Below are 24,781 nucleotides of genomic sequence, written 5' to 3'. Positions count from 1 at the left end.
GGACATTCAGCATCCCACAGCAGTCAACAAGAGCCCTAAGCCCTGCACACTGTGTCCCCATACCCAACAGTAACAACTAGTGGACACAGCACCCTCCAATAACACTTGGGCCCCTGGGACTAACAAGCACTGCTGGTGAGAAAACCACAGAAACCAGGAAAGCAGCTCCTGTGTCCTATCATCTCTAGGAGGATCCATAGCTGTGAGAACCAGAGTCAGCAGTTAGATCAATTTTAACTCAAACACTAAAAATCACAGAAGGCATTTCCTGAGGATAACCCCAAGAGGCCATGGAGAACCTCAACACATACACAAAGGCAGTACAGCCCTCAAAGGGGCTTAACAGAGCAGTATCACACAGAAACCAGCCACCAGATACAAGCCCACCAACCTGTGACCTATGATCTATGCACTTCAGACCACCATAGTGCACCCAGCACCACAACAACCAGACTACAATAACTCTACCTAATATCACCACACTCCCCACACACCCCAAAATATACACAGGAAAGCCCACACTTAATTTGATAGTGCTAGATACATGAAGCTTTACTTTAGGGGGACACATCAGACAGCATTCACTAACAGGGAATAACTGGCTCCTAAATTACAGACAATTATAAGCCATGTTCTCTAGCCCACCAGAAAGCTAGTAGGAACCTGGACACCTCAAAGATCAAAGGAGACCTTCTAGAATTGTATCAGAGGTCAGCCAGTGTGAATCCTACCTCCACACCCAGGGAAAATTAGAGGTAAAGCTGAGGAGTGGTGGGTATCTTCTAAAGGTTACAAATCCTGATGAAATCCAAATCAAGAAGATTCCATGAGAAATCTCCACTCTTTGGCATAAAATATCATAAATACCTCTAATAGTTTTGATCTTACAAATATTACTTTTCATATTTCATTGATAAATATCCCCTTATTATTTGATTTTGCAGCCCTTGACCCAATTGATTGCTCTATTTCTTTTGATGTTTTAAAGCTTTATTAGTAATTATTTTATCTTTGCTTTCCTGCCTCAATTTTACAGTTCCTTCTTTTAGTCATTCTTTTCTCTCTTGCACTACCTTCTCCTGCCTCAAATACTCACCCTACTTTTTTTTTCTTTTTCTTTTATTTGTATTTTTTCTTTTTCTTTTTTTTTTCTTTGCCAATTTTTCTTCTTGTCCACTTTTCATCCCCTATATAGTGTAATAATTTTACTATCTTTAATAACTAATTTCTCAACATATTCAGAACATTACTACAATTTCATATTAGATTAGAGAGGCTGTGAAGAACATTTTCAATAAGTTTTTCCCCTGTAAGGCTTAGTAGAACATGGCTTTGTTCCAATGTTATTGTAACTAATAGGGTTTAGTATCTTCTCTCAAAGTGGTTCTGATACTAGGCATAACAGAGGACATACATTGAATGGGAATATGAATACTTGGATATTTGCCCAGCCTGGGAAATTAAGGAAAAGAAACTCACTAAATAGTTCCTTGCACAAAAGTAGAAAATATAAACATTCCAGCAGATGGGTAAACATACAAACAATACAAAAAAGTAAGGAAACTACCACGCCAAACAACCCACAACACTTCAACAACCGATCCCATTGACACCACAATGGAGGAAATGTTGGATAAAGAATTTAGAAAGTTCACATTTAAAATGCTCAATGAACTAAAAAAAGATGTAAGGAATAAAACATACAGGTCATTTCAATAAAGAGACAGAGATTCTGAGAAAGAATCAAAACTGAAAATGACTCAATAAATCAAGTTAAAAATTTAATTGAAAGATCACCAATAGACTAGACCACATAGAATACATATTTTCAGGCCTCAAAGCCAAAGTACATAAACTTGAAAACAAAGTCAACAATAAAAAAAAACATGTAAAGAGATCATCAGAATAATCAAAAAATTTGGAATAATATTAGAAGACCAAATTTAAGAATTATTGGCATAGGATCCAGAAGATGGCGGCGAAGGCAGTGCATCACCCCCATGTACCGCGTCACTGTGCGGGAGAATGACGAGTTAGAACAGCTAAAAGCTATCTTGTTAGGAATTTCCAGCAAAATTGGGGTGCTCCAAAACCTTGTGGAAGGATTTTCATCGCATGAGGATCAGCTACGGGGGCTCAAACGCAAGCAATTTGTCTGCACGGAGGGTCACGCTGCTTATTCAGCAAATCGCCCCGCGGCTAGAATCTGCGGCTCTCACTGGGAAACGACGAGATAGCAACGCAAAAATACAGCACTGCAGATTCTGTGGGCTCCTGCCAGCTGTGCAATCACTGTACTCAGTGCTGAAATCTGGGTTTGAGACAGGGGAAGGAAGCGGTCCAATTCGGTTCTCCACACCAGTCAGACCACAGCGGAAGCCAGCGGCCACCATCTTGGAGAGCTGACCATCCCTGTTGTAGACTGATCGCAGCTCATTCAACTATAGAACAGGTAATTTCAGGCTGCCATTCGCCTGTATCTCGCAGACAAATTACTCAGGCTCAGTGCTAAAGAACCCGAGGAAACTGCTTCTTGGAGACTGCTCCTATCAGAACATACACCGAGCCAGGAGCGGCCAAACTCTGGCTCCTGGAGCTGCTCTGGCCCAGGGCTAAAGAACCTGCAGAAACTGCTTCTCGGTCCAGGTCCTGCTGAATACTGTGGAGGCCAGAGGGGCAGACCTGCCAGCGTGTTATCACTTCACCCCAACTGCAGTAGGGGCCGAGCAGAGCCACCGCCCAAGCCCGCAAGGTAGGCAGACCTGTGACTGACCGGCGGAACAGGCCCAGCGGCCTGCCGGCGTGGTAAACACGTCAAACCAATTGGAGTAGGGGCAGAGCAGAGCCGCCGCCCACGCCCGGAAAAGGCCCAGCAACCCGGCGGTGTGGCAGTCACGTCATCCCACTTGGAGTAGGGGCACAGCAGAGCCGCCGCCCGCATCTAGAACAGGCCCAATGACCCGCGGGCGTGGTAGTCACATCACCACAATTGGAGTAGGGGCAGAGCAGAGCCGCCGCCCGCACCCTGAACAGGCCCAGAGGCCCGCCGGTGTGGAAGACACGTCACCCCAATTGGAGTAAGGGCAGAGCAGAGCCGCCGCCCGAGCCTGCAAGGTAGTCAGACCTGCGACCGACCAGCAGAACAGGCCCAGGGATCCGCAGGCGTGGTAGACACGTCACACCAATTGGAGGAGGGGCAGAGCAGAGCCGCCGCCCGCGCCTGCAAGGTAGGCAGACCTGCGACCGACCGGCAGAACAGACCCAGCGGCCCGCCAGTGTGGTAGACAGATTACCCCAATTGGAGGAGGAGCACAGCAGCTGCCCGCCCTGCAAGGGAGAATTTTCAATTATACAACAGTAATATAAATATATAGGGGGAAAATTTCAAAAACACAACAGTTTCACCAAGCAGAAAGAAATGCAAGCAGTATGAAAAGACAAGGAAAGAAATGACCACAAGCAATGCAGATCAACTCAACTTTAGAAGAGGTAACAGCTGAAGCAGATGGAATGTCAGATAAAGAATTCAGGATATACATGCTTCAGATGATCTGGAGTCTCAAGGAAGACATTAGACAGCAAAATCAGACAATGAAAGATCACTTTGACAATGAATTACATAAACAAATCCAAAAAGCAAAAGATCAACTATACAGGGAGATAGAGGTAATAAAAAACAAACAAACAGAAATTCAGGAAGCAATAAACCAAATTAAAAACTCAATTGAGAATACTACCAGCAGAGTAGAACATTTAGAAGATAGAACATCAGACAATGAAGACAAAGTATTTCAACTTGAAAAGAACATAGACAGCTCAGCAACACTGTTAAGGAACCATGAGCAGAACATCCAAGAAATATGGGATAACATAAAGAGACCAAACTTAAGAGTCATTGGGATATAGGAAGGTATAGAGGTCCAAACCAAAGGAATGAGCAATCTATTCAATGATATAATACGAGAAACCTTCCCAGACTTGAAGAATGAGACAGAATCCCAAATCCTAGAAGCCTATAGGACGCCAAATGTGCAAAATCATAAGAGATCCACACCTAGACACATTATAATGAAGATGCCCAACATACAGAATAAGTAGAGAATTTTAAAAGCTACAAGAGAAAGGAAGCAGATTACATTTAGGGGTAAACCAATCAGGATAACAGCTGATCTTTCAACACAGACTCTGAAAGCTAGAAGATCCTGGAATAACATATTTCAAACACTGAAAGAAAATGGGTTCCAACGAAGAATTGTGCATCCAGCGAAATTAAGCTTCAGGATGGAAGATGAAATTAAAACCTTCCACAATAAACAAAAGTTAAAAGAATTTGCAGCTAGAAAACCATCTCTTCAAAACATCCTTGGCAAAACATTACAGGAAGAGGAAATGGAAAATAACAATGAAAACCAACAGTGGGAGGTAGAACAGTAAAGGGGGGAAAATAATCAAAGAGGAAAACAAACCATGTTTAGAAACATAAATAAACAAATATGGCTGGAAGAACAAAGCATATCTCAATAATAACCCTAAATGTTAATGGCTTAAACTCACCAATTAAGAGACACAGGCTAGTAGAATGGATCACAAAACAAGACCCAACAATATGCTGCCTACAGGAGACACATTTGATAGGAAAAGATATACATAGACTGAAGGTGAAAGGTTGGGAAAAATCATATCACTCATATGCACTTCGGAAACAAGCAGGAGTGTCCATACTCATATCAAATAAAATAGATTTCAAGCCAAAGTTAATCAAAAGGGATAAAGAGGGACACTACATACTGCTCAATGGAACCATACACCAACAAGACATAACAATCATAAATATATATGCCCCAAACAATGGTGCAGCTATGTTCACCAAGAAAACTCTTCTCAAGTTCAAGAGTCTAATAGACCACCATACAATAATCATGGGAGACTTCAACACACCTCTCTCACCACTGGACAGATCTTCCAAACAAAAGTTGAATAAGGAAACTATAGAACTCAATAACACAATTAATAACCTAGACTTAATAGACATATATAGAATATACCACCCAACATCAAGCAGTTACACTTTTTTCTCAGCAGCACATGGATCCTTCTCAAAAATAGATCATATATTATGTCACAGGGCAACTCTTAGACAATATAAAGGAGTAGAGATAATACCATGCATCTTATCTGATCATAATGGAATGAAACTGAAAATCAATGATAAAAGAAGGAAGGAAAAATCATGCATCACTTGGAGAAAGAACAATAGGTTACTGAATGATCAATGGGTTATAGAAGACATCAAGGAGGAAATTAAAAAATTCTTAGAGATAAATGAAAACACAGACACAACATATCGGAATCATTCCTTAAAAAAAGAAAAAACCAACAAATAAATGATCTCATACTTCATCTCAAAATCCTAGAAAAAGAAGAGCAAAACAACAGCAAAAGAAGTAGAAGGCAAGAAATAATTAAAATCAGAGCTGAAATTAATGAAATAGAAACAAAAGAAACAATTGAAAAAATTGACAAAACTAAAAGTTGGTTCTTTGAAAAAATAAATTAAATCGACAGACCCTTAGCCATGCTAACGAAGAGAAGAAGAGAGAGAACTCAAATTACTAGCATACAGGATGAAAAAGGCAATATCACAACAGACACTTCAGAAATACAGAAGATAATCAGAAATTATTTTGAATCCTTATACTCCAATAAAATAGAAGATAGTGAAGGCATCGACAAATTCTTAAGTCATATGATCTGCCCAGATTGAGTCAGGAGGATATAGACAACCTAAACAGACCAATATCAATTGAGGAAATAGAAGAAACCATCAAAAGATACCAACTAAGAAAAGCCCAGGTCCGGATGGGTATACAGCAGAGTTTTACAAAACCTTTAAAGAGGAACTAATACCAATACTTTTCAAGCTATTTCAGGAAATAGAAAATTTCCAAATTCATTCTACGAGGCCAACATCACCCTGATTCCTAAACCAGACAAAGACACTTCAAAGAAAGAAAACTACAGACCAATATCTCTAATGAACCTAGATGCAAAAATCCTCAATAAAATTCTGGCGAATCGGATTCAAAAACATATCAAAAAAATTGTGCACCATGACCAAGTAGGATTCATCCCTGGGATGCAAGGCTGGTTCAATATACGGAAATCAATAAATGTTATTCACCACATCAATAGACTTAAAAATAAGAAACATATGATCATCTCGATAGATGCAGAAAAAGCATTCGACAAAGTACAGCATCCCTTTATGTTCAAAACTCTAGAAAAACTAGGGATAACAGGAACATACCTCAACATTGTAAAAGCAATCTATGCTAAGCCTCAGGCTAGCATCATTCTGAATGGAGAAAAATTGAAGGCATTCCCTCTAAAATCTGGAACAAGACACGGATGCTCTCTCTCACGACTTCTGTTCAACATAGTTCTCGAAACACTGGCCAGAGCAAATAGACAGACGAAAGAAATTAAAGGCATAAAAATAGGAAAAGAAGAACTTAAATTATCACTATTTGCAGGTGACATGATTCTATACCTAGCAGACCCAAAAGGGTCTACAAAGAAACTATTGGAGCTAATAAATGAATTCAGCAAAGTGGCAGGATATAAAAATCAACATGCATAAATCAAAGGCATTCCTGTATATCAGCGACAATTCCTCTGAAATGGAAAGGAAGACAACCACTCCATTCACAATATCCTCAAAAAAATAAAATAAAATACTTGGGAATCAACCTAACAAAAGAGGTGAAAGACTTATACAATGAAAACTACAGAACCTTAAAGAGAGAAATAGAAGAAGATCTTAGAAGATGGAAAAATATACCCTGTTCATGGATAGGCAGAACTAACATCATCAAAATGGCGATATTACCAAAAGTTCTCTATAGGTTTAATGCAATGCCAATCAAAATCCCAACGGCATTTCTTGTAGAAATAGAGAAAGCAACCATGAAATTCATATGGAAAAATAAAAGACCCAGAATAGCAAAAACAATGCTAAGCAGGAAGTGTGAATCAGGAGGTATAAGCGATACCAGATTTCAAACTATACTACAGAGTGATAGTAACAAAAACAGCATGGTTCTGGTACCAAAACAGGCGAGTGGACGAATGGTACAGAATAGAGGACACAGAAACCAATCCACAAAGCTACAACTTTCTTATATTTGATAAAGGGGCTAAAAGCATGCAATGGAGGAAGGATAGCATCTTCAACAAATGGTGCTGGGAAAACTGGAAATCCATATGCAACAAAATGAAACTGAATCCCTTTCTCTCGCCATGCACAAAAGTTAACTCAAAATGGATCAAGGAGCTTGATATCAAATCAGAAACACGGCATTTGATAGAAGAAAAAGTTGGCTATGATCTACATGCTGTGGGGTCGGGCTCCAAATTCCTCAATAGGACACCCATAGCACAAGAGTTAATAACTAGAATCAACAAATGGGACTTACTCAAACTAAAAAGTTTTTTCTCAGCAAAAGAAACAATAAGAGAGGTAAATAGGGAGCCTACATCCTGGGAACAAATCTTTACTCCTCACACTTCAGATAGAGCCCTAATATCCAGAGTATACAAAGAACTCAAAAAATTAGACAATAAGATAACAAATAACCCAATCAACAAATGGGCCAAGGACCTGAACAGACACTTCTCAGAGGAGGACATACAATCAATCAACAAGTACATGAAAAAATGCTCACCATCTCTAGCAGTCAGAGAAATGCAAATCAAAACCACCCTAAGATACCATCTCACTCCAGTAAAATTGGCAGCCACTATGAAATCAAACAACAACAAGTGCTGGCGAAGATGTGGAGAAAAGGGTACACTTGTACATTGCTGGTGGGACTGCAAATTGGTGCGGCCAATTTGGAAAGCAGTATGGAGATTCCTGGGAAAGCTGGGAATGGAACCACCATTTGACCCTGCTATTGCCCTTCTCAGACTATTCCCTGAAGACCTTAAAAGAGCATGCTACAGGGATACTGCCACAACCATGTTCATAGCAGCACAATTCATAATAGCTAGACTGTGGAACCAACCCAGATGTCCTTCAATAGACGAATGGATAAAAAAAAAATGTGGCATTTATACACCATGGAATATTACGCAGCACTAAAAAATGACAAAATCATGGAATTTGCAGGGTAATGGATGGCACTAGAGCAGATTATGCTTAGTGAAGCTAGCCGATCCCTAAAAAACAAATACCAAATGTCTTTTTTGATATAATGAGAGCAACTATGAACAGAGCAAGGAGGAAGAGCAGGAAGAAAAGATTAACATTAAACAGAGACATGAGATGGGAGGGAAAGGGAGAGAAAAGGGAAACTGCATGGAAATGGAAGGAGACCCTCATTGCTATACAAAATTACATATAAGAGGTTGTGAGGGGAATGGGAAAATAAACAAGGAGAGAAATGAATTATAGTAGATGGGGTAGAGAGAGAAGATGTGAGGGAAGGGGAGGGGGGATAGTAGGGGATAGGAAAGGTAGCAGAATGCAACAATTACTAATAGGGCATTATGTAAAATTGTGGATGTGTAACCGACGTGATTCTGCAATCTACATTTGGGGTAAAATTGGGAGTTCATAACCCACTTCAATCTAATGTATGAAATATGATATGTCAAGAGCTTTGTAATGTTGTGAACAACCAATAATAAATAAATAAATAAAAAGAAACAATAAGAGAGGTAAATAGGGAGCCTACATCCTGGGAACAAATCTTTACTCCTCACACTTCAGATAGAGCCCTGATATCCAGAGTATACAAAGAACTCAAAATATTAGACAATAAGATAACAAATAACTCAATCAACAAATGGGCCAAGGACCTGAACAGACACTTCTCAGAGGAGGACATACAATCAATCAACAAGTACATGAAAAAATGCTCACCATCGCTAGGAATCAGAGAAATGCAAATCAAAACCACCCTAAGATACCATCTCACACCAGTAAGATTGGCAGCCATTATGAAGTCAAACAACAACAAGTGCTGGCGAGGATGTGGGGAAAAGGGTACACTTGTTCATTGTTGGTGGGACTGCAAATTGGTGCAGCCAATTTGGAAAGCAGTATGGAGATTTCTTGGAAAGCTGGGAATGGAACCACCATTTGACCCAGCTATTCCCCTTCTGGGTCTATTCCCTAAAGACCTAAAAAGAGCGTGCTACAGGGACACTGCTACATCGATGTTCATAGCAGCACAATTCACAATAGCAAGACTGTGGAACCAACCCAGATGCCCTTCAATAGACGAATGGATAAAAAAATGTGGCATTTATACACAATGGAATATTACTCTGCATTAAAAAATGACAAAATCATAGAATTTGGAGGGAAATGGATGGCATTAGAGCAGATTATGCTAAGTGAAGCCAGCCAATCCCTAAAAAACAAATGCCAAATGTCTTCTTTGACATAGGGAGAGTAACTAAGAACAGAGTAGGGACAAAGAGCATGAGAAGAAGATTAACATTAAACAGGGATGAGAGGTGGGAGGGAAAGGGAGAGAGAAGGGAAATTGCATGGAAATGGAAGGGGACCCTCAGGGTTATACAAAATTACATACAAGAGGAAGTGAGGGGAAAGGGAAAAATAATACAAGGGGGAGAAATGAATTACAGTAGAAGGGGTAGAGAGAGAAGAGGGGAGGGGACGGGAGGGGAGGGAGGATAGCAGAGTATAGGAAAGGCAGCAGAATACAACAGACACTAGTATGGCAATATGTAAATCAATGGAAGTGTAACTGATGTGATTCTGCAATCTGTATACAGGGTAAAAATGGGAGTTCATAACCCACTTGAATCAAAGTGTGAAATATGATATATCAAGAACTATGTAATGTTTTGAACAACCAACAATAAAAAAAGAATTATTGGCATAGAAGAAGGCACCAAAACAAAAACTAAAAGAAATGTACAACCTTTTCAATAAAATAATATCAGGAAATTTTCCAAATCTTAGGAGTGAGATGAAAATCCAAAATCAAGAGTCATTTAGAACCTCAAACAGAAAAGTTAAAAATTATCCTCTTCGTCAGGCCCGGTGGCACACACCTGTAATCCCGGTGGAACAGGAGGCTGAGGCAGAAGGATCGCAAGTTCAAAGCCAGACTCAGGAAAAGTGAGGAGCTAAGCAACTCAGTAAGACCCTGTCTCTAGACAAATTACAAAATAGGACTGAGGATGTGGCTCAGCAGTTGTGTCCCCCACAAAAAAAAAAAAATCCTCTTCAAAAAACAGATAAAAAATCTTCTTCTTGATACAGAACAAGGACATAATTTTTTTTAAATTGCAAGATAAAAACACCAGGTCACATTTGAAGGTAAACTAATTAGGATTTCTACTAATTTCTAATACCAGACCCTAAAAGTCAGAGGACTTGGAATAATATATACCAATCCCTAAGAGATAATGGGCACCAATAAATACTGCTATATCCAACAGAACTATTCTTCAGAATTTAAGATAGAAACAAAAAGTATTCATAACCACTAAGCTAGCATAATAGCTAAACTATGTAACCAACCTAGATGTCCCTCAACAGATGAATGGATAAAGAAAATGTGGTACATATACACAATGGATTATTAGCAGCCTTAAAGAAGAATAAAACTATGGCATTTGCAGGTAAATGGATGGATTTTGAGAATATCATGCTAAATAAGCCAACTATAAAAAACAAAAGGCAGAATGTTTTCTCTGATAAGCAAATGCTGATCCATAATGGCAGGTGGGTGCAGTTAGGGAAGAATGAAGAAGCTTTAGATTGTGCAAAGGGAAGTAAGGAGGCTGGAGGAGGTATGGGGATGGGAAGGATGGTATAATGAGACAGACATTATTACCCTATATACATGTATGATTATACTACCAGTGTGACTCTGTATTATTGTACAGCCAGAGAAATGAGAAGTTTTTCTCCATTTGTGTACAATGTGTCAAAATGCATTCTACTATCAAATATAACTAATTAGAACAAATTTTAAAATATATATATATATATATATTCAATGAAATATTTCACACAGAAGAAATGAAAAATAAATATCAGAGAAAGTATATGGATGAATCTCATAAGAATAGTCAATTGAAGAAGAACCAAGTCTAAATTAAGCAATAGAAATAAATCAAGATAAAGGAAATAAAAATCATCTCCCTATAATAGCACTGAATATAAATGATCTAAACTCTGCAATCAAAAGATATAGATTGGCAGAATGGAGTAAAAAACATAAGTCCTAACCATATGTTGTTTACAAGAGACTCGCCTTACAGGCAAAAACATTCACAAGCTAAAAATGAAAAGATGGAAAAATAAATGTCATGCAAATAGAGACCAAAAGTAAGCAGGAACAGCTTTTCTCACATCTAACAAAGTAGATTTTAAGTCAAAATTGACCCAAATAGACAAAGAAGGTCACTTTAATACTGGTTAAGGGAATCATCCAACAAAAAGATACTATAATTGTAAATACTTATGCCCCAAATATCAGTGCACGTAAAACAAACCCTTCTCGATATAAAGAACCAACAAGACCACAACACAATAATAAAAGGTGATTTTAATATACCTCTTTCACCAATAGATAGATCATGCAGACATAAATAAAGACCCTTCAGAACTAAAAAATATTATTAATCAAAGGAACATAACAGACATCTATAGACTATTTCATCTGTCAACAACTGAATTCACTTTTTTAGCTGCACAGAGAACCTTTTCTAAAAAACATCTTATTTTAGGACACATAGCAAGTCTTCACACATGGAAAAAAAATACATAAATTCCTTGCCTCTCATCACATCATAATAGAATGAAATTACAAATCAATAACAAGATAAAAACAGAAATCATATTAATACCTGTATATCAAATAATGTACTTTTAAATGAGAATCAGGGGTGAAATCAAAAAAATTCTTAGAAGAATATGAGAACAGAGACACAACATACAATAACTCTGGGACAGTACGAAGGCAGTTCTAAGAGGAAAATTTATAGCATTGAGTGTCTATATTAAAAAAATAAAAAAGAAAGATCCAAAATAAATAATCTAATGCTACACCTCAAGGTCTTAGAAAAGGAAGAATAATGGGCTGCAGTTATAGCTCAATGGCAGAGTGCTTGCCTCACATGTGTGAGGCACTGGGTTCAATTCTCAGCACCACATAAAAATAGAACAAAATAAAGACATGCTGTCCATCTATAATTACAAAAAAAAAAAATTAAAAGAAAAGGAAGAATAAATGAATTCCAGAATTAGTAGGAGACAGGAAAAATTAAGATCTGGATCAAAATTAGTGAAATTTGTAATTAAAAATAAGTAAAAATATCAATGCAACAAAGAGTTGGTTCTTTGAAGAGATAAACCAGGATCTACTAGAAAATAAAATGAGGAGTAAAAAAGACTATTTTTCAATATTACTGTATATCATCTCTTCCTTATCTGAGTGCTCACAAATCACCTAAAAATCTATTATAGAATTTTTCCCAGAATAAAAGGCAAGAATAACTTTGTATGAATTAGAAAAACCACCATATTTATTTATTTACTTAAGAAAGGAATAAAATGATCTTCCTTTCAGTAACAGAATAGGTGAAATCAATGTGAAATATACAGTATCTAATCTGAGTTTTATTTATAGATATAATTTAAGACAGGGTAAGCAAAAATAAAAGTTTAACCACACATATGAGGAAATCATAAAGTTCAGTTTAAAATATTATATCAAAGAATATCTTTAATTACAGAAGTATACTGGAGGAATTTAAAGGCAAAATCTCACATCTTCTGTTTACTTTCAAATAGTTCAAACACACACACACACACACACACACACACAGTCTACGTGTTTTACATGTGTAAGCATACATAGCAAAATGCTAACATTGCTTTATCTAAGTAGAGTAAAGGGTTTGCTATTCCTTCAACTTTATGGTTTAAATTTTCATAATAAAATACTGGCGGAAAACAAAACTCACAGTTTTTATATGGTCTTACATTATATGCTCTCCTGACCATAATATATGCCCATAAAAGGGATAGTCTGTCAACTAATATACCGAATTATTTGAAATATAGGATGGCATATGTTTGAAAGTGATCAAATCATATTGCTATGAAAATACCAGGCTCCATGTAGATTTTCTAAGCAGAATTTTGCTTTTAACAAAGCCTGGTTTTGGTTGGCCTCATAGACAAAGGAGTTATACTTTTGAAATTCTTGGTTATCCAGCTAATTGTTTTGCATAATGCTTTGGGACCATTTCTATAAACTAGACTCATTATATGAGCAATCGTAGCCATTAAGATCTGAATGTACAGGTTGTTGTTGCTACTCTTATGCCAAAAGAGAAATCCTTGTCAGAAAGAATATAAAAGAGTAGGCAAAAAATAATTCTCCCTTTAGGCTGAATTACATATAAGTTATATAAATATAACTTATGCTAAAAGCAGTTAACATAAAAAATGTTTCTAGACTGGGGTTATAGCTCAGCTGGTAGAGTGCTGGCTGGCCTAAGATGCACAAGGCCATGGGTTCAATCCCCAGCACCATCACCAAAAAATAAAATGTCCCAGATGATCTATTTAAATTTAATGTGAGTTAAAATGTACTTACTTCATCAGACTTGAAGAGAAATAAAGCCCACGATGAAACTTAATTTTAAATTATTACAATCTCATAGAGCACACTGGCATGATCCAAATAATATGGGAAGGAAGTACCAGCAACTCAATTATTTAGGTCAGAATTATACATGTTGGCCTAAAATATTCATCTGTACATAATGTGTAGCGACAGTTACACATTCTACCTAACACTGTCCCACTGAGAAACCCTAATGAAAATATATTTGTTCAATTAAATCTGAAACCTTGACTACTCAGGATGAGATAAAAGAATGTTCTGATGTGGAAGCAAAAAACAGGACTTTGAACACTGAAACTAAACTAAATAAGCAACAAAGACCAGAAGAAGGACTGGGGCTATAGCTCAGCGGCAAAGCGCTTACCTTCCATATGGGAGGCACTGGGTTTGATCCTCAGAAACACAGAAAAAAAATACACAAATAAAATAAAGGCATGCTGTCCATCTACAAATACCAAAAAAAAAAAAAGACCAGAAGAAGTATTATTGAGAAAAGAACAATGGCCTAGATGATATAAGAAGAAGGAAGAGAAGAGGAAAACAAATAGGAAAGGGAGGAAGGGGAAGAAGAGGAGGAGGAGGAGGAGGAAGAGGAGGAGGAGGAAGATGAAGACAAGGACAAGGAGGAAGAGGAATTAGAAGAGAAAGGACTGAGAATGCAGACAATGAGAGCTAGGTCCAAGGTGATGGTAGCTATAGTAAGAAAATAAAGCAGGCCAACAATGATGGAGAGCTATTTAAAAAATCAAACTGAGTTACCAACTTAAAGAAAAATAAAGATAAATCTAAGTGATGTTGTAGAAAAGATATGGGAAAGCAGGGTGGTATGATCTCAGGGCAATTTTTAAGCTTTGGGTTCAAAATATATCTAGTAAACAAAAAAAATATTCCAATTTTGTGGGATTGATCCTGCAGAACCAAAAGAGATCATCACTGATTCTGATCTTAAAAAATTAAAAGAAATGATTTTCAAACACCCAGGTAAGTAAAGAAAGCAGCAGCAGATGTATGAGGTTAAAGTTAGTTTGGTAACAAATATTTTTTTTAATTTAAGATTTCAGACTTGGTTTTCAATTCAAATATATACATCCATTAGAGTAGATTATAAAACTTAAAGACAGCAAACAAGTTTAATTTCACATAATGAAACCATCCTCATGTGCATAAGGAAATAATAGATATTGCTTAATTAGTGTTGACTATGTGGCAGGCACTCTTTTCTACACATTTTGCACATTAAAAACTCAATTCTAACAACAACTCTTTTTAAAAAGCTAATAATATTATTCCCAGGGACTGGGCATGTGGCTCAAGCGGTAGCGCTCGCGCCTGGCATGTGTGCGGCCCGGTTGGATCCTCAGCGCCACATACAAACAAAGATGTTGTGTCTGCCGAGAACTAAAAAATAAATATTAAAAATTCTCTCTCTCTCTCTCTCTCTCTCTCTCTCTCTCTCTCTCTCTCTCAAAAAAAAAAAGCACACATTTAAAAAAATATTATTCCCAGTTAATTGATGAGGAAATTGAGGCACAAAGAGGTTAAATAACCTTCCTGAACTCATATAGCTAGCAAGACAGCATTAGAAACTCACTTAAAGATAGTACTTTTAACTGTTATTTCATCCTTCCCCTCTATGAAAGATTATGAGTCAGGTCTGGACATAATGGCTATCTGAATAAATTCTATAAAAAGCTTAGGCTTTCCAATGGTATTACTTGAGTTCAAATGTCAGTTTTTCCCCTTACTAATGTTAAAAGAAAAATTGTTAAATAAATTAAATTTAGAAAAAATTTATTTGAGAATAATATGATTTACTATTTAAGCAGCTCTCAGAATCAGGAGAGATTCAGAGTTCTCCACCCACTGCCCAGCAAGTGGGCAGGCAGTATTTAGAAACAAAAAAATGAACTGACATTCCAAAATAACGTGATTGGTTATAGTCCAACATTTGCTTCATATGGACATGGTCTGATCAATTGGCAGCTTGTGATTTGCTGAAGTTTGCAACTGAAATTGGCTGAGATTTCATTATTTGTTATAAGAACATACTCTTTAATTAGTTTTTGGTTGGTTTACATACTGAATTAGATTTTAAGTTTTCAATATACTGAGGCAACTTTAAGCCAAATATAATTTAATTTAGCATTAGCTATGTAATCTTTGGAGCACCACTTACTTTGGAGCACCACTTAGACCCTATGAGACTCAATGCCATTCTATGAAAATGGGGATCTAATGCTTCATTTACAAAGCAAATTGAGGTTTATCGGAGATAATATAAGTGCCCAAGTTCAGAATCTGGTGCAAAAAAACACTCGGTAGATAGTAGCTAGGACTGTAATTATACACAATATACAAGGAAATATAAAACACATTATATTTACTAAAAAAGCCAACTTAACTTCTTAGATGTAGTTTATAGGAAAATAACAAATTGTCATACAAGATAGTTTTAAAACACTTTTGCTCTGATATTTAAATCACAAATTACAACAAGTGGTAGGCAAAATGCCTTCCATAGAGTATACTGTACCTCTTTGATGATTTTCACCCCTTTTGGATCCTTGATATTAACAGCTATGCTCTAAAAATAAATATATATATATATTTAAAATATTATCATAAAGGCTTTATTTTATTATTGACAGTCCAACAAGAGAGTCATTCACATCGTAGATTCTCCTCTTAAAGCAAAATTATATCCCTCATGAAGAATTATTTAAATCATTTTTACTGATTATATTCGCTATCAGAATGATATCAAGGATTATAATAAATGGTTTTCAATAGTAATATGAGTATTAGAGAGTTAGCATTCTCTAAAACAATGTAAAGAATCAAATGATTTCTCTCTTTCATAAAATGATTTCCACTATAAATTCTCATGAAATGTTTTAAGTTAATAGAGAAAGAAGATTAATTTTAAAATCCCTGCTTCTATTTGTAACTGATGAATAAAGAAAATTTCATATTGTTTGAAATATTAATTATATCTACAAAAAAAAGCCATGATGCTATCCAAAGGTTTGTGATAATATAAAAATAATGCAAAAAGAAAAAGAAATTATGATATCCTTACTTTTTTATTTCGATTAACACTGAGAAAATATGTACTTTCTGTACCCACAAAAGGTGGCCCCCAAGTTCGTGTATCATCACCAGCTCCTAAAAATAACAACACGAGCTATTAATTCTTAGCTTCAAAACATCATGAGAGATTTTTATAAGTTCTGAATAAATATTAGTGTGATATATTAACCATTATAATTACCTGTATAGGCAATAACAATTAACTTTTATTACTAGCCCTCTAAAAAGTGAAGAATTTATGAACTTGGATAAAGTTTTAAATTCTAGTCATTTAAATGATATAATCTATTAACCATTAAACTTTATTTACTCTCTTGAGATGGATCAAGGCATAATCTTTTTGAAGGGAAAAAGAGAATAAAAAATAAATCTATTTATTTTTTAAAAACCCACAAGAGAAATAGAGTGCACAAGTAAGAATAGAAAAGAAGTATTAGTTCTAACAGGACATAAACCAATAATTACACAAAGCAATAAATACTAAATACCAATGGAAGGACATACTCAAAACATTGACAGGGAGGAGGGAGTTGGGGAGAATGAACTACAAGGGTCCACAAAGAGAACTACCCAATAATAAGCCCATCAGTGACTTTTGTAAGAAAGGTATGTAAAGCCCAGATATTTGGTATATGATAGGACCTCTCAGAATCACCAGCAACTCCCTTTTTTTTTAACTCACAATATTTTAAAATAGAAGGAAGAGGAGAAGCAATAATGCCAAGATAAAGTTGAGATTCATTTAGTTTAAATATGTGCATGCATCTATCAGGTAGAAGTAAGTCAGAAGTTACACTGGAGGCCTAAGAAAGCTTGCCTCTTCTCTTGTCCTTAGAATATAGCCATGATTTTAGAAAGGCAGAAAGATCAGTGTTATTTGACCCGAAACATAAGATAAAAGATCACAAACTATTAAACCAGAAAGCTTGAAAATATGTTTTATTCGACCCACAGAGTTTCTAAGTATTTTAACAATCTGCTAAGATTTCAAAATCTGGAAATCTCATGTAAAAACTTAACCTTTCTTAAATGGTTTTTCAATCCATTCATTGATTCAACACTTATTGAGCACCAGCTAAGTGAAGATACTGCTCTATCCAGGGCAAAAATGGCAGTGAACAAAAGACCAAAATTCCTGATCTCATATCCCTGCTTATAGGTACAATCTGGAGTTTTAGTGGCCTTATTTGCTGCCCCTCCAGCCCGTTTCACTCATTTACATATCCTGCCAGGTCCTTCAGGCATTATAAATTACACATATGGACTTGCTAACTCTAAAAGAAAAGATAAAAACTATACTTAAGTTTGATATGCTCTTATGATTACATAAGTAAGAATAAGTCCTAAGTCAGAAACTGCAATCAAATTTTATTTAATTGAAGAAATGGAAAAGTAGACATAAAAAGAGAGTCTACTGGAATTTAGAAATACTATCAAGTTGCATTCAATGAAACTGCTACTAGTCATTTTTCCTCATATCCACATTGAGTAAGTATCTCAAAAACCCAGAACAATTGAATATATATTATGAACATTAAAATGTATTGGGCAAGAGGGTTTATCAGCCAAAAAAGGAGCAGTAAACACCTGCTAGGTGTTTGAGAGATAATAAAGGCCTTGACAAAGAAAGTTCTCCTCATAACGGAACCTAAAGTACAAAGGAGAAACAGGGATAAGTAAATAAGGAATAATAATTTATGAAAGTAATGTAAGTACAATTACCAACTGAAATAGAAAGAAAAATTAGATGGGATGCTCCATACAAGAAAGGAAGACACAAGAAAACCAATAGTTGAAATCAGGAGGTGAGGTGCTCTGATGTTGAAACCAAATCAAAATGTATAAATTAGAAGCTTTAAACAACTGGAGTGGGGAGTGTTCAGCTAAAAAAATAAATATTCTTCAGTATGTATCCAGTAATGACAGAAAGTGATAAACTTTGTTGACTGGATATATGAAGCAAATGTCTCAGGAAAGCAGGACCCTCCAGGCACTTCTATTATCTAAGACTGATAAACACGGGCTCAGATGAATATAACAAGATAAAATACAATAATATATAATACTCCTATGCTGATCAGAGAATCTTCTGCTAACTGCTTTGGCCTCATAGGAAGATCTGATTAGCAGGAAATGGAATCTTCCAGGTCAAATATTCTACTTTAAAATATGGTTTATCACAGATGGTAAATTAATGTTGATATAATTATAAATTCATCCCTATGAGCCTTACGGATAGATGCACACTAATCAGCACTAGACCATTCTCATTAATTTGAGAATTCTGTTCCAAATCCATAAGTACTAAATCTTAGAACATAAATAGTAATACTAATTTTTGATAACTCCAAGATAAGCTGTCTACAGAATAATGACATGAAGAAAGTATCTGTGCCACTTAAGTGCTTGTGGAAAAAAAATGGCACACAACAAAAATACTTTTCAAAGCAACTTTATCAATAATTGCATGAACTAATCACCATAATGTTTAAAGCACCAAATAAAAGTGAAAATTGCATATACAGAAGACATGTATTTGATGGGAAAAGAAGGAAAAAAAACTAGAAAGATGTGAGATAAAAAAATTAATATAAGCTGATATGTTATCCTCTCAAGCCCTTGATTTATTTATTTTTTTTATTTTTCTGTAGTTGTAGATGGACAGAATGCCTTTAATTATTTGTTTATTTTTATGTGGTGCTGAGGGTTGAACCCAGTACTGCAAACATTCTAGGCAAGCATCTACCACTGAACTACAGCCCCAGCCCCGCCTCAAAACCTCTAAACTCTAAAGTGGTAAAGTTTTTTTATTTTTTTAAAAATAGAATAGAATGACAGGTTAGGGTATTTGGGTTGCTTTTGATGGGCTTTGATTCCTTTTCCTTCTCTCCTCCTTCTGTATCTTATTTCTTCCCTTTTATCATGCCCTTGTCTTTGCCATCCCTTCATCCCATGCTCAGGGAATGTGGTCACACTCACTCTAATCTCAATCTCAATGGTGCAGCTTGTATGGAGCCTAGAAAAAAACAGAATCTGAGCTGAGAACCTAGATACTCTTTACTAACTATGTAAGCTTGAACATATTGCTTTACCTCTGTGTCTTATGCTTCTATTTTCTCATTTATAAACAAGGAATAATATCAGCCTATATGGTTATTGTAAAGATTAAATTAAAGTCAACAGGGTTTATTCTTTTTTTAATAGATAGACAAAATATCTTTATTTTAATGTGGTGCTGAGGATCAAACCTGGTACCTCACAAGTGCTAGGCAAGCACTCTACCACTGAGCTATAACCCCAGCCCGGCAATGGGTTTAGAACTTAGCCTGGCTCTATAATTGTTTTTATCATCATTGTTATTATATGTTTTAACAGAATGTTTCAGGTATGTGAGAAGGAACTAACTTCAGTCTTAGTCCTTAGCATCTTTATAGAGTAAAAAAGGGATCACAAGCACAGGTTCAGAGGAACACAGAAGTGGAAAAAAAGAAAATAATCATTTAAATTATCTCTTCATCCCATTTATAGGATATCCAAACATGGAAACTTAAGGAATTACTAAAAATATTTATTAGCCTGATTCTATTTTTTTAAAACAAGCAATAGCTTTACCTGGTCTTTCCACTTTTATAACTTCTGCTCCAAGATCTCCTAAATTCATAGTAGCAAAAGGTCCTGCCAGCACTCTACAATGTTAACAAGAATAAAAAAAAGACCAACTTGAAATTTTTTATCAATTATTTTCTTAATAGTCCATCAACACAGATAAGCTTATATAATACTAGCAAGAATCAAAATTGTAGAAACTGTTATTTGGCCATATGTATCAAGAGCTTTAAAAAAGTATATCCCCTTTGATCTAGTAATTCTATTTCTAGAATTCTATCCTGAAGAAGAAATTGAAACTGAGGCAAATATTTGTATCCAAGGAAGCCTAATTTATAAATGTGAAATACTGGGGGATTATTAAGTAATTAAAAACTAAAACTAAAATCTATATAATACAATACCATCTTACATTTTTTGTTTAATTTTTTTAATATTTATTTTTTACTTGTAGTTGGACACAATATCTTTATTTTATTTATTTTTATGTGGTGCTGAGGATGGAACACAAGGCCTCACACATGCTAGGCGAGCACTCTACTGCTGAGCCACAATCCTAGCCCTGTTTAATTTTTAAGAACAGAAAAATATTCAAAAGGAAACTGTATATTTAGATATTCCCATACACTAATCTCATGAAGTCCTTAAGGCCCAAGTCAGGTATTTTCTTAATGTATTTCATAAGCACTTAAATATCTCATATTTCAACTGAGAGATGTATAAGAATATTTATGTTAATTATGCTTTTTTGTTTGTTTGTTTAGGGAACAAAAAAGTTTAAAAAGCATTTCCAAAAATTCAAATAAAACTAAAAAAACATAGTGTTGTATGCTTTAAATGCCAATAAAACTGTAATTCCAATATAATTCCAATTATTTTTAAAATTATATATAAATGTATAGATTGACAAAAATGCACAAATATTACACTAATTGTCTCTTAGAATAGTGCGACTCCAGGAATTTTTCTTTTCTTTTCTCCTCCAAAATTTGAACATAAGCAATAAGTATCCCCTATGGTCAAAAAAAATAATTAAAAATTGTTGAGAGAAGGGAAAAACTAATCACTAAAATGAAAATAAACAATACAAACCTTGTTAGATCTAGAATTTTTACACCCGCCAATGGCTTCACGTTGTCAATATCTGGAACAAAACAAAAACATTATAAGAATATTAATTAATACTTTTCAGAAATAACAAAGCAGATTTCTCCACATTGAGCTTAGTGTAGTCTCTATTGTTATCAAAAACAATAATTTTTCTTCACAATGATTCTGCTTAACACAAAAACCTCACCCTGATCCCAGTGAATGTCCACAAAAGCTTCTAATAATAAAATATTCCCAATTAATAGCATCCATAGCCACACTGAAATATTTTTTTCTAATGAAAAATAAAAACTAAAATAGTGACATGTAATATATAGGATAGTAAAAGCAACAACAAAGATCTCCAAATATTTGTTCTCTCAAGACAGGGAGGAAATAATGAATCTTAAAAGTATATTAAACAGTTTACAATCAAATGCATACTTCCCTTTTTCTCTTCACCCATCAGCTAAATTGATATGTACATTAATAACACATCAAACAAACATGTTCAAAATCAACATTAAATCACAAAATCAAATTTTAGCCAAATGACTTACACAGTTTAGTCATTATGACCTCATAATGACTGAGGTCAAGCCCTTCAGGGGAAAAATTGGGAACTATCACTTCAGTTATTTTTAATTGACTTTATTTTTAGAACTGTTTTGGCAAACAGCAAACTTGAGTGAAAGGTACAAAAATGTTCCAGAGGAACTCTGTTCCCACATATGCATAACATTCCACTTTCAAAATCCTACACTAGAGTAGTATATTTATTATAATCAATAAATCTGCATTGATACATCATTTTTACCTGAAGTCCATAGTTTACATTTGGGCTCATTCTTGATATTGCCCATTTTATGAGTTTTAACAAAAGCATAATGATATGTAATCACTGTTATATTATCACTATTATATTATCCACTGCCCTAAAAATCCTTGTGCTCCACTCCACTTATTCATCTCCCACTTCACTAATTTCTTTGCCTTTATCAAAATGTAGTATAAATATAGCCTTTCTGGCTTCTTTCTCTTAGTAATATGCACTTAAGTTTCCTTAAATCTTTTCAAGTCTCCATAGCTCATTTCCTTTAAGTATTAAATAATATTCCATTGTTTGTATGTACCACAGCTTCTTCATTCACCTACTAAAGAACATCTTGGTTGCTTCCAAGTTTGGGCAATTATGAATAAAGCTGCTATAAACATTGTGTGCATGTTTTTGTGTGGACATAAGTTTCCAATTCATTTGGGTAAATACCAAGGAGCGTGATTGCTGGACCGTATGGTAAGAGTATGTTTAGTTTGTAAGAAACTGCCAAACTGTCTTCCAAAGTGGCTGTACTATTTTTCATTCCCATCAGCAATGATTGAGAGTTACTCAATTCAACATGTTTTTTTTTTTAGTTCTCAAAGTAACTCTATCACAAGCAGATTAAGAATGAAGGTTAGAATTCATACATTTTCTCATAGGCTTGAGATGAACCACAAGGAGTACAATGATTCTTAGCTAGGGGTCCAAAGACCACATTACTACAGTAATGAACACTAGAACTCCATACACTGAATGTTTACTCCTTGAAATAAGCAAATACAATAAGAAATTACTGTCAAAGCAATAGAAAATATTTTAAGTCCATGTGATTGATGCATTATTTTCTTGTAAGCACTATTATGTGGAAAACCAAATTATAATCAGAAGATAAATTGATGAACAGAGGATCAGAAAATGAAAAAGAGCCAAAAGAATGTTTAGCATACTAGATTACTACAGCTACAGTACCCATGAATCACAATTCTAGATATGCATAACCTTGCATATTCTCCCTTGTTGACTCTGGGCTTGGACGTTTGCCTTGTTTTCACCAATGGGACATCAAGAGACTTGACACTGGCCGAGGCTTGGATAAGTGCTTGTTTCCTAAGGCTTGATGTTTCAGAATGTTTCTGGCTTCATGTGAAAAGCACAAGATGACAGAGCCCATGGAAAGTGACCTGGCCATCTCAGTCATTGCAGCAGTCCCAGCTGAGGCCCCAGACATATAAGTAAAGCCATGTATAAAACACCCAGGCCCACCTCAAACACCTCCTATCTGCAGCCACATCAGTGAGCTCAGGTAAATCCAGCTGAAGACTGTCCAGTCAACCTACAGAACTTTGAGAAAAAATAAACCAGTATTGTTTTAAGATACTGTCTTGGGATGATTTGTGAGACAGCAATAAATAAAATGAAATCATGGCTATGGCAGAAGCAGCCTGTTGTAGAAGCCAGTTATCCTTTTAAAATGCAAGGCATAGCCAGGCACAGTGGTGCACACCTGTCATCCCAACTAAGGAGGCTGAAGCAAAAAGATCACAAGTTCAAGGTCATCCTAGGCATCTTAGTGAGATATTATCTCAGAAAAAATGTATAAGGATGTAGCTCAGTGGTAGAGTTCCCTGGTTCGGTCCCCAGAATAATAAAAAAAAAAAAATAATCCAACATCTTTCCACAGCCTAAAAGATCCTGCTTATTCTGGCCCCTGGTTGCCTCTCCAATCTCCTTCCCTATCACTCTCTTTCTCACTCTTCTCCAGCCTTCTTGCAGTCCTTTGATCATGTTTTAGGGACTTGGGCAGATTGCTCTTCAAGAAAGGATTTACTGTGCACATACAGAAAGCATGTTTAACTTACAACTTCCAGTATCAGCTTAGTCAGAGTTCACTTCAGCCTACTTCAGCTGAAAGCATATGCCATTTGACCAGAGAAGTCCATGGTCAAATGACTGAGCAGAGTGGAAAATAAGGCCTAGTCATTTCCTCCACTCACTGCAGAGGTGCTGTAGTGGGCCTCAGGCTGTCAGCTATGGAACCCCTACAAGGCTGGCACAGACTTTGACAGGTCGACATGCAGTCTGGCAGCTCCTCCCTCCAATTGGATTTTCTTCCTTTTCTTCTAACTGAGTTTACTGCCCCCAAAATTTGCCTTTCTAATGGTCTCAATAACTGCTTTACAGAAAACACAAGATGTGACAGGGCCTTTGCACTTACTATTCCTTAGGACTGGCACTCTCTTCCGCTATATATTTGCATTCTTCTCACTTCATTTAAATTTCTGCTTGAATATCACACTGAGAGACCTTGCCAGATCATTCTACCTAAAACAGAACCCCTATGAATCTCTATTCCTGCTTTATTTTTCTTTATAATACTTATTACCTTACAGTATACTGTAGGCTTATTTATTAGTTTTACTACCATCTTTCTCACTAGAATACAATCTCAATAGGGCAGGACTTGTCAGTCTTGCATTCCCTGGTCTAGAACCAT

The 24,781-nt window shown here is 35.8% G+C and overlaps 1 protein-coding gene across 1 annotated transcript in view; it reads right to left on the bottom strand.

Moving 5' to 3' along the window:
* The window catches only part of Sugct (succinyl-CoA:glutarate-CoA transferase), a 694,122-nt gene that overhangs the window by 646,685 nt on the left and 22,656 nt on the right, over positions 1-24,781 (bottom strand). Inside the window, exons 2-5 of the mRNA XM_026387616.2 lie at positions 21,471-21,522; positions 20,385-20,458; positions 16,762-16,847; positions 16,216-16,266 (exon numbers count right to left, since the gene is read on the bottom strand). Of these exons, the coding sequence (XP_026243401.1) occupies positions 16,216-16,266; positions 16,762-16,847; positions 20,385-20,458; positions 21,471-21,522 (263 nt within the window). The remainder of the gene's footprint in view (positions 1-16,215; positions 16,267-16,761; positions 16,848-20,384; positions 20,459-21,470; positions 21,523-24,781) is intronic.

The sequence above is a fragment of the Urocitellus parryii genome, chromosome 3, assembly GCF_045843805.1.
Source record: "Urocitellus parryii isolate mUroPar1 chromosome 3, mUroPar1.hap1, whole genome shotgun sequence".
NCBI classification, from domain to species: Eukaryota; Metazoa; Chordata; class Mammalia; order Rodentia; family Sciuridae; genus Urocitellus; species Urocitellus parryii.
This window is presented reverse-complemented; position numbering and strand designations above follow the sequence as displayed.